The sequence below is a fragment of the Tupaia chinensis genome, unplaced genomic scaffold (genome assembly GCF_000334495.1).
Source record: "Tupaia chinensis unplaced genomic scaffold, TupChi_1.0 Scaffold000113_1, whole genome shotgun sequence".
Classification (NCBI taxonomy): Eukaryota; Metazoa; Chordata; class Mammalia; order Scandentia; family Tupaiidae; genus Tupaia; species Tupaia belangeri.
The window spans coordinates 7,603,556-7,615,079 of NW_006159577.1; the positions used below are offsets into that span (position 1 = coordinate 7,603,556).

At 39.5% G+C, this 11,524-nt stretch overlaps 1 protein-coding gene across 1 annotated transcript in view; it reads right to left on the reverse strand.

The window, feature by feature from the left end:
- SEC23IP (SEC23 interacting protein) overlaps positions 1-11,524 on the reverse strand; it is a 73,054-nt gene that overhangs the window by 4,367 nt on the left and 57,163 nt on the right. Inside the window, exons 17-19 of the mRNA XM_027770130.1 lie at positions 4,942-5,127; positions 4,132-4,294; positions 3,523-3,624 (exon numbers count right to left, since the gene is read on the reverse strand). Of these exons, the coding sequence (XP_027625931.1) occupies positions 3,543-3,624; positions 4,132-4,294; positions 4,942-5,127 (431 nt within the window). The 3' untranslated portion in view covers positions 3,523-3,542. The remainder of the gene's footprint in view (positions 1-3,522; positions 3,625-4,131; positions 4,295-4,941; positions 5,128-11,524) is intronic.

An 11,524-nucleotide genomic window follows, 5' to 3' on the forward strand; every position in this document is an offset into this window, starting at 1 on the left:
TTTCCCTAGATATCCACCTGGTTCACTTACAAGAATGACACTTCACCAATCAGGATGTCCCTTGCCATCTTATATAAAGTAGGAATCTGTTTCCATCCCAAATTCAAAACCCTAGCCCTGGTAAACTCAAAGACCTGCTTACTCTGCATCTTACTCTAGTAGAAGAAAAAGGCCAGAGAAAAGTCAGGCAATTGTGCAACCTCTCTTTACTTGAAAATTTTTTTAAAGAATTATTTTATTATTTAACTTTATTTATTTATTTATTAATTTTTAATTTGATAGAGAGGGGATAGAGAGTGAGTGAGAGAGAAAGAGAGAGAAAGAAAGCAAGCCACGAGGTCCAGGACTCGAACCTCGGTCGGTCACGTGGGAGGGAGTCCAGCATCCTTAACTAACATGCCACCTGCCGGCCCCCAGTTATTTTTTTAAAGAGATTTTTGCATTCATGTGCATTCACCAGAGAGACACAGAGAGACAGAAATCAAGAAATCACCCCTCAGGGGAGATGGTCATGCCACAATCCCTTCTCCTCCATTCTCCTCTCGAGATCTTGGGCAGTCACACACTGTGAGCCCAGCCTGAGTTTTAAACCACCAGGTCCAGGACTCAAACCATGGTCATCTACGTGGGAGTCCACAATGTAACCACTGCACCATCTGCTGGTCCCTTCCCTTCAAATTTATAAACAAAATATCAAATCGATATTCAAACGTGTAACACAGTCCTGCAGTTTTGGTAAATTCTCTTTTGCCACACTCTGAGAACAGTACACTTGCAACTTTTTTCTCAAATCACAAGCCCTCCACTGGGACTTAACTCTCAACCAATGACCTCTCTACACACTTTAGAAAAAAGTGAAGTAACTAGAGAATGTTTCCTTTTTCCACCATCAACTTTACTCACCTATCTGTACTCATGCTCTCCCTTCATCCAGAACAATGGAAGATGTATCTATCCCTTCTTTTAAAAACTGAAGTCTCCACCTTGCCCAGGCCCCACACCCCACTGCTTCTTCAAATATTTCCTCCAGCAATTATCCCCTTTCACGACCAGTTTCTCTCTCAAAACTGAATCATTCTCATTGGCAAAGAAATACACCTTAATACCCTAAAGTATCCTCCTTTGGCTTATTTCTGTTACCCTCCACAGCAAAGCTGTTTCCTCTCTGATCCCATACTGGGTTCACTCTGACTCCTGCCATGACACCAAGAGAGCTTTGGTATGGGACCAGCAGATGGTGTAATGGTTACATCGCTGGACTCCTAAGTAGTTAACAATGGTTCGAGTCCCAGACCGGGTGGCTTAAAACTCCTGCCATCGCATGTGCATTCATGCCCAAAATCCTGAGAGGAGAATGGAGAAGGGATTATGGCATGGCCAATCCCCCTGAGAGATGATTTCTCACTTTCTGTCTCTCTGTCTCTTTCTCTCCAGTGAGTGCACACACCCTATAGCAAAAACTCTCAAAAAAAAAAAAAAAAAGAGTGAGCGAACAAGCTTTAGTCAGGGTCACCAATGATATCCTCTGTCTTCTTCCTGAAAAAGAGTAGTCAATTCTTGTTCCTTCTCTTACCTCCCCTTTCAGCACCATTTTACATGGTTGCATACTTTCCCCTTTAAAAAATCTTTCCTCAGCTTCCTTGGGTCTTCCTTTATTTCACAGAAGCTCATCCTTCTCCACCTACACAACTCTTCTAGGTAAGCATACCCTGTCTGTGGCTTCAAATGACAAGTGTATACTAGTAATTCTAAAGTTAGCTTTAGTATGCATATTTGCCTCAATGTACCCAGAAAAAAAAATCCCTAAGAAAATACTAGTAAAAGGGGTTTACCTGTGTAAAATGAGAAGGTGAACGATGAAGGGATCTTCATTTACCACTTACCATTAAAAGAAACAAAAAATGTGGGACTAGCAGATGGCGTAATAGTTACGTCACTGGACTCCAACATAGTGAACCGGTAGTTCAAGTCCTGGATTCAGTGGCTTAAAATTCATCCCAGGAGGCTGGCAAGTGGTGTGGTGGCTAAGGACACTGGACTCCCACATGGCTGACTGTGGTTCGAGTCCCGGACCTGGCAGTTTGCTTTCTCACTTTCAATCTCTCTCTCTCTTTCTCTCTCTCTCTCTCTCTCATTCTGTCCCTCTGTGGTCTGTCTGTATGTATTTATAAATAAATAAAGTTAAATAAAATTATTTAAAAAAAAGAAAAAAACTCAGACCAGGCATGTGTGTATGCATGCCCAAAATCCCAAGAGGAGAATGGAGGAGAAGGGATTGTGGCATGGCCATCCCCTCAGGGGGTGATTTCTCGCTTTCTCTCTCTGTGTCTCTTTCTGGCAAGTACACATGCCCTATAGCAAAACCTCTAAATTAAAAAAAAAAGAAAGAAAACCAAAAAAATCCTAGGAACTACTTTTGATTTTAGCTATTTATTTATTTATTTAGAAGGATTCTGCCATAGGGCACATTCAGTCCCCAGAGAGAAAGAGAAACAGAGAGGGAAAGTGAGAAATCACCCCCTTTCCAAGGGGGATGGCCATGCCACAGTTCCTTTACTTCCAGTCTCCTCCATCTGGCATGGTTTTAAAGTCATTGGGTCCAGATCTTGAAATGCGGTTAGCCATGTGGGAATCTAAAGCCTTAACCACTACTCCACTTGTTGGCCCCTGACTTCAGTAATTTAGACTTAGTACTTTGTATTTACTCTCTTTCAAAGGTTTTTAAATGTCTAACTCTATAAAAAGCCATTACCTATTTCCAAAAGTGATGCAGAATCTAGTGAGGAAAAATAGGTATCTGCTGTCTCAGGAAGATAGCTGCAAAGACAGAACATGGCCAACGTACAGGCTGAGTAATCTATCACAGATTACTCCCCTTACCTCTTTAGATTGGGGACATGTAAAAACATCACTTCTATAATCTTTCATACAGACTGGGGAGAAGAGAGACATGAGACACAGTACACAGGCCTAGCAAGCAATAGGTACAATTAAATTTTTGAACATTCTTTTGCTTCCCTAACTAAAAGGGCTAGACATGACCTATATCATCTATTTTCCCCCTTACTCAAGCTGTGAATGTAGATAGGATGTCTGGAACTATAGGAGCATCTTATAACTACAATCAGCAAGAGTCAACATTCAGGTGGAATGATGCCACCAGTCTGGGTGCCTGGTGGCATCATTCAACAAAGGAACACTTCCTGTTACAAAAGAAAAACAAACCTCTATTACTTTAAGGTTCTATGAATTGGGTTCTATGACATACAGACAAAGGAATTCCTAATGATATTCCTATAAATTTTTAAAAGAAACTAAATATAAAATTCTAAGCAGATTTAGAAAGATACAGGTCAAAAGTACATTGCAAACCAATTCCCTCCCTTAGTGTCTATTATGAATTTAAAAAAAAAAAAAAAAACCAGAAAGTCAAGAGAAAGTCATAGTTAACATCAACTCCATAATGACATCTTCAGAATGCAAACACTCAGAATTTATACATACGATAAGGATTAAACTCACACAGTAAAAATGAAATCTGATCAATGCTGGGGTTGTTCTGGACTAATGTTCATTGTTCGATAAATTTCTTTAAGTAATAACAGAGCAGTATCTTCAGATTCCCTATTTAAAAAAAAAAAAAAAAAAAAAAAAGCACATTTACTTCAGAGATAATTAGTAGAAACTAGTATCTATGCACAAAGGCGAAAATGCATCTTCGGTTCTATTCCATTCTATCCAAGAAAGCCAAGTGATAGCAAAGCAGTATAAATTCAGAGCTGTTCTTAAAAACTAGATGAACACCAATCAGCTCCAAATTGGTCATCTTGCAATTCTTCCTGGTACCAGAAGGATGTATGAAAGAACGGGTTTTGAAATACACTACTACTCCCAGAGTAAAAGGCACCCCTACTAAAACAGTGTTCAAGTACAAAGGGTCTTTGTCAAAATCAGGTGACATACTGCCATCTTGTGGATAATTAAAGGGGAAAAAAAATTTATTTTGAAAGTTCAAATTAATATCCCTAAAACAAATGATCTATCAGTGAAGAAATCATACTAAAATTAAAACTACTATATGAACTAGCACCTTAAGGCCACTCACATGTTATCAAAGTTAAAAATACTTACCAATAGCATAAGTGACTCTGAAGAGCAAAAAGATATTCATTGAAACTCTCTATTGGCTTTTCTTGAAGAACGTAGTCAATTCTGCGGCCTCCGTTTAACATTCCAACCTTCCCTAAGAAGTCCTCATCCTTGGAAAAATCTGGACTTTCAACAATCTTTTCTGCTAGAATTTAAACCATTTCAATATCAAAGTCAATCACTTAACCATTATCCTTTGACTTTAGCTGACTTTCTGGGCTCAATGAGAATACTGCTTGACACACGTAGCAACCTGGGTAGCTACCAGGTTCACTCCCCTTTCCTCCAAAAAGCCAGGGGAATAGAGAGAGGAGAAAGAGCCAACAGGATGACAGAAGTTGTGAAGATAAGGAGTAAGCAAGCAATGTAGAAAGAAAGGAAATCGAATTAGAATCTGGAAAAGTCAAAAACATCACGGTACAATGACCTGACATTGAATATGAAGTCTATCATGGCACATTATATGACAATACCAGGAAAGACAAGTCTTTAAAAACATCTGAATACAAACTCTGTCCTCAACTTTGATATTCTACTCTGGCCTTAAAAATCTCAACAAAAATGGTAAAAACTGCAGAATTCAGTAACTACCAGGTAAAAAGCTAGTAAAAAAAGATATCAATTTTAAAATAAACTTGACAATACCAGTATTGTAAAAGATTTTAATTTTATACAAAGAGCCTCTCAAATTTAACTAAATATAGTAGAAAGGCAAAGTATCATTAAATAACTTATCAGTGTTATGTTTACTAAAAAAGTTTATATTGAAAAATGCTTCAAAGTCAAATTTACCTTCAACTACTTGCTTTTCTTCTTCTTCTTTGATTTGATTGGCTACCTTCTCCAATTCTTCTTGCAACTGAGTTGAAGAAGTATGAGCACGGGCAAACTCGTTCAATGTCTGCCAAGCACTTTTCAGAGAGCTAATAAAGCCCTGCTTCAAATCAGATCCCATACGAGAGAGACTTTCTTTCAACTCTAAAGAGATTAAGATGAAACACCAAATTAATTAGTCACTGAGTAAAATGTGTAGCATAAAAATTAAAAGTTAACACTCTCATCAGACAAGGTAAGACTTAAATGTCAAATACATGGAGTATCTTAGCCAGGAATCCACAACATGCTAAAATATTATGGACAGTCTCAGTTTCTTTCTTTTTTTTTTTTTTTCTTTAAGACTAAACTTGGGACCAGCAGGTAGTTCAGTGGTTAAAGTGCTAGACTCCCACGCAGTAAACTGCATTTCACGGTCCAGACCCAGCGGCTTAAAACTCAGGCGCATGGGCACATGCATGCCCAAAATCCCAAGAGGAGAATGAAGGAGAAGGCAGAAGGGACTGTGGTGTGGCCCTCCCCCAAGGGATGTATTCTCACTCTCTGTCTCTGTCTCTATGGCAAGTGCACATGCCCTATAGCAAAAATCTCTCTCAAAACAAAAGACTAAACTCAATTCAAAACCTAAATTTTTCCTCTCTCAAAAAAAAAAAAAAAAAAAAAATTGGTTCTTGGCTCCATAGCCTGGTAGTTAAGGGAGCTGGACTCCACATGGCCAACTACAGTCCAGATCCCAGCCCTGTTGACTTCAAAAACACACCAGATGTATATGTATTCATGTCTGTGCCCTGAATGCTGACCGGATAGAAAAATGAAGAAGGAACTGAAACATGACCACACCTCATTGGGGGGTGCTTTCTTCCTCTCCCTCCCTCTCTCTCCTGGTAAGGGTGCACACCCTCCAGCAATTAAAAAACAAAACAAAACTAGGTCAACTGTGGTGGTGATGATGACATCTGGATCCGACATGGCCAACCATGTGGTATGAGTACTAAACCCAGCAGATTGAAAAAAAACGTGCCAGGGGTGTGCATGCCCAAAAATCCCAAAAGGTGGTAGAAACAGAGAAGATGGGATGATAGCATGACCATCTGCCATGGGAAGTGCTTTCTCATTCTATTCCCTCCCTGCTCTGTTTCTCTCCAGTGAGTGTACACACCCTTTGCCAAATTTTTTTAAAAAGTACTATAATAAATAATAACAAAAATAAAATTAAATAAAAATTCTGGGGCCATCCTGAAGCCTAGAAGGTTAGGGAGCTGGATCCCACATGGCCAACCATGGTTAGAATCCTGGCCTCAGCAGCCCGAGGAACACATCAGGCATATGTGCACGCATGCCCAAAATCTCAACAGAATAAAGACATGGAGAAGGGATTACGACATGACTATTCCCCATTGAAGGGTGCTTTCTCTACTTCTCTCTTCCCCTCTCCCTTTCTCTCTCCAGTAATTAAAATGAATTTTTTTTTTAAGAGATTTTCACTGTAGGGTGCGTGCGCTCGCCAGACAGACAGAGAGAGACATAGAGACAGAAAGCGAGAAATCACCCCCCAGGGGGGATGGTCACGCCGCAATCCCTTCTCCTCCATTCTCCTCTCGGGATCTTGGGCACGCACGCACATGCGCCCGGCGTGAGTTTTAAGCCACCGGGTCCGGGACACGAACCGCGGTCGACTATGTGGGAGTCCAGCGACATAGCCATTACGCTAACTGCTGGTTCCCTAAAATGAATTTTTTTGATATTCTGATATAACCACAATATAAACTCCTAATTTAAAAATGAAAAAGCCCCTGCTCCTTCATTATTTTCTATTCTTACCTAATAGTCATATTCAAATACAAGGTCTATGAATTATCAAATTTCTCACCTTAGCTTCAAAAGAGTTAAACTTTTTAAAAAGCAAGATGTTGGGCAGAAACCAGCAGATGGCGTAATGGTTCCATCGCTGGACTCCTACAGAGTTGATCACGGTTCAGGTCCCAGATCCAGCAGCTTAAAACTCACACCAGGTGCATATGAGTGTGTCCGAAATCCCAAAAGGACAATGGAGGAGAAGGGATTGTGATGTGGCCATTCACTCTGGGGGTGGTTTCTCGCTTTCTGTCTCTCTGGCAAGCACACACGCCCTATAGCAAAAAATAAAAATCTCCAAAAAAAAAAAAGCAAGATGTTAGCAAAACAAACAAAACCCGCCCTTTTAAATAAGAGGGTTTGATACCTTTTCCTTCTATTCTTCTAACTCCCATGCCTTCAACCCGACTTTTTTTAAACTTGCTATAGGATGAACATGCTTGCCAGGAAGAGCAAGAGAGAAAGAGAAAGTAAGAAAACATCCCTAGGGTGAATGGTATCTCACAATCCCTTCTCTCAGAACTTTGAATATGCACATACACATGCCTGGCATGTTTCTCAAGCCACCAGGTCTGGGACTTAAACCATGAGTTGGACATGTGAGATCTAGCCTACACAATTATGCCACCAGATGGCCCCACACCTACCCTTTTAAATCTAGGAATAAATAACATGCACCATAAACAAGTATAAGACAAATTTAAACCCCATTTGGAATTACTATGTTTAACTTTTTTAATAGGAAAGGTTTGTCTAGTTAGCAAGCAACTTGACTTAGATGATAGCACATTTATTTCTTGATAGTTTAATCATTTGTTTAAATGTTTCTCTTCTTCTCAATTCCAAAAATTATAACCGAACTACTGAAATCTAATTAAGTATCTTCTTTGATTTCAATGTACCCCTGAAAAATTCACATATTGAAATTTGGTGAGCCATTGTAATGGTGTTGAGAGGGTGAAAACTTAATCTAGTTTTGGAATTAAGAGGTGAAGCCTTTGGGGGGAACTCGGAATTCAGGTCATCAGGGTAAGGCCCTCACGACCAAATCCTATGGGGTTTACCCACAGACAAAATGAGACAGAAACATGGGCACATGTTCTGCTCTGCTCAAGCTCTTGTTCTTAGATGTGATATGCCCACCACTATTGTCTATCAACAAGAAGACCCTCACCAGATGCAGCCAGCCCCTTGACCTTGGACCTCCAAAACCGTGGGCTAAATAAACGACCATTCTTATAAGTTCAGGTATTGCTGTTATTTGCAACACTACACACTAAAACAGTGTATTACCACCTCATTGCTGACGTCTCCCCATTCATAATAATCTCAGCAATTAGTACATCCTCAAGGAGGAGGAACTCATTCATAATGTTTTTTCGTCTCCTCTAAATCCTTAGCAAAATCGTTCTAAATAGTTGTACGCACTTAAAAACAGTAATTCTATCAATAAGGATATAGTGTTAAAATTTTCATAACTCATTACAGATTACAAAATGTCAGGAAGGAAACACATTTTTACAGTATTTGCTTTTTTACCTAAATGAAGTCTTTTTCTGCCTTTGTGATGTGGAATGAGAACTGCTTTTAAGTCTAAATCTGGAACAATCATAGGTTCTAATCTATATGCCACTGGATCAAGCTGTAAACAGAAGAATTGAACATTTATGAAAAGTTGTTTTATTTGGAGTTATTTATCTGTGCAGGGTAAGAAAATATAACTGGCAAACTAGAGACTGATTTTTTTTTTCCACATTTTATTCTAATACTGGTAATTATAAGATTTTCAAGTCTGCGTGTAAAATTACATTGCAAGCAAAGCAATAAAATTACTTCCTTGAACAAAGGCTTTTTTGTTAGGAAAGTTTATTGGAAAGTACCAGATTCTATCTCTTAGGACAAATAGCTAAGTCATACAAAATCAAGATTGATATTAATTCCCAAAAAACAAGAACCTGACAATCTATTAGGCTATAAATGAAAGGTTCTTCATCTTCTTCAAAATAGGAAGTAAATTCAGTTCACTCACCGGATGATAAATATTGAAGAATCCTTTACAGGTAGGAAGCTTATAGTTCTCATCTATCCTATCCACTCCTCGAATAGTGAGAAACATACCAATTGGAGATCCCAAGGCAAAGAAAATCTCTGGTTCAAAGTCTAATGAGTTGTAAACTACAGAAACCTAAGAAAGAATTGAATAACAATGAAAGATGATTTTTTTTTTTAAATTTTTGCCAGAGGGCACATGCATGCACTGGAAAGGGACAGAGATAGATCGTGAGAGAGAAAGTGGGAAATCTCTCCCCTGGGAGGATAGTCATGCCATAATCCTTTCTCTTTCACTCTCCTCATGAACACACATGCCTAGTGTGATTTTTAAGCTGCCAGGTCTGGGGCTCAAACAGCAGTTGATCATGTGGGAAACCAGCACTTTAACCACTATACTGTTTGCTGGCCCCAAAAAACAATCATTCTAATGTCGCATAATACAAACTTGTTTCAAAATTCTTGGACTTGTACTTACTTAAAAGCATTACAGGGACTGGTAGGTGGTGTGGTGCTTGAGGTGCTGGACTCCCAAATGGCCAACTACTGTTCAAGCCCTGGGCCTGTGGCTTGCTTTTTCACTTTCCCTTTCTCTCATCAAATTAGAAAAACAATAATAAATAAAAGTTGAACAGAAAGTTCTTAAAAATAATAATATAGTACTTACAGTCATTATATAGCATAATATACGAAGTATATAATAACTATATTTACTATGGCTATATATTGTAGTTAAAATTACAGACTCCAGAGGAGCCAGCAGGTGGCATGGTGGTTAATGGCACTGGACTCCCACGTGGCCGACCATGGTTTGAGTCCCAGACCTGGCGGCTTGCTTTCCTACTTTCCTTCTCTCTCTCTCTCACTCTGTCCCTCTCTTGTCAAATAAATTTTTAAAAATAAAAATAAAAATTACAGACTCCAGAATCAAAGTGCCTGAATTTGTTTGTTTTTTAAGAATTATTTTATTTAACTTTATTTATTTATTTATTTTTTCTAATTTGTTCAGAGAGGCACAGATAGAAAGAGAGAATGTGAGAAAGCAAGTCCCTCGGTCCAGGACTTGAACTACAGTCAACCATGTGGAGGTCTAGTGCCCTTAACCACCACTCCACCTACCAGCCCCAAACTGGCTCCACTCCTTCCTCACTCTGTAACCCCAGGCAAGTTTTCTAACCTTTGTTTCCTCTGCCTCAATTTCCTCATGTATAAAATGGGAACTGTAACGATGCCAAACTCACAGTGTGGTTGAAAAATAATTGCATCTACATACAGTGCTAAGTGCAAAGCTTGGCACAGCTTAAGCATTCAGTAAATATTACTTTAATTATAACTACCATCCTTTCTATTTAGGGCAAATTTGTTTTTTTTTTAAGGGATATTTTTGCTACAGGGAGCATGCACTCACTGGAGACAAAGAAACAGAAAGCAAAGCAAAACTCCGTAGGGGAGAGGTCATGGTACAATCTCCTCTCCATTCTCCTCTTGGAATTTTGGGCATATACGCCCACACGACCAGCATGAATTTTAAGCTGCCGAGTCCAGGACTCGAACCGCAGTCAACTACGTAGGAATCCAACCACAATATAACTGTGATGAAACCATTATGCCATCTGCTGGTCCCAAGGGTGTTTCTTTTTTATAAGAAAAATAATTCGTTCCAGAACCTACATGGCCTAATAGTCATGTCACTGGGCTACCACGTAGACGACTGCGGTTCAAGTCCCAGACCCAGTAGCTTAAAACTTGCCAGGCGTGAGCTCATGCATACCCAAAATCCCGAGAGGAGATTAAAGGAGAAGGGACTGTAGTGTGGCCATCCCCCTTTGGGGGTGATTTTCTTCTCTGTCTCTCTCTCTCTCTGTGTCTCCAGCGAGCACACGCATCCTACTATAGCAAAAATCTCTCTCAAAAAGAAAAATCATTTATTCCAAAGGAGTCCTTGTCTTAGGTAGCCTTCCTTAAGAGAAATCACTGACATCTATGCAGTGCTTATAGTTTTCAAAGCTCTTTTATTTGTTCTCGGTGGCAAAATGTGTGTCTTTGTCATTTTATTATTCTGAGAACTTGATAGAGATCCACTGAAAGAGGGAGGAAGAGGGAGGTAAGGATCAGATGGCATAATGGTTGTGTCACTAAGACTCCCATGTCGTTGACCGTGGTTCGAGTCCCGTACTAGGCAGCTTAAACTCTCACTGGGTTCATGTGGGTGTGTGCCCAAGATCCCAAGAGGAAAATGGAGAAGGGACTGCAGCGTGGCCATCACCCGTGGGGTGTGATTTCTTGCTTTCTGTCTCTCTGTCTCTCCAGTGAGCACAGATGCCCTATAGCAAAAATATCTCTTAAAAAATAAAGAAAGGAGGAGGAGGTAAGGCAAGAACCACCATGTCCACTTCTCAGGTAAAGACAGTGAAGTTCAGATATAGGACATGACTTAACCAAGAACCCACAGTCAGTGAGAAGCAGAATGAGAACTTAGATCCATGACTTCTATTGTAGCTCCAAATCCAATGCTCTTTCCACACTACACTGCCCCTATAACAAAGTCTAGATTTCACATGCCTTGGGGTGCCCTTATATTTGAAAATTCATTAGTTCTGCTCAAAAAAAAAAAAAAACAAAAAAAATTACATATATA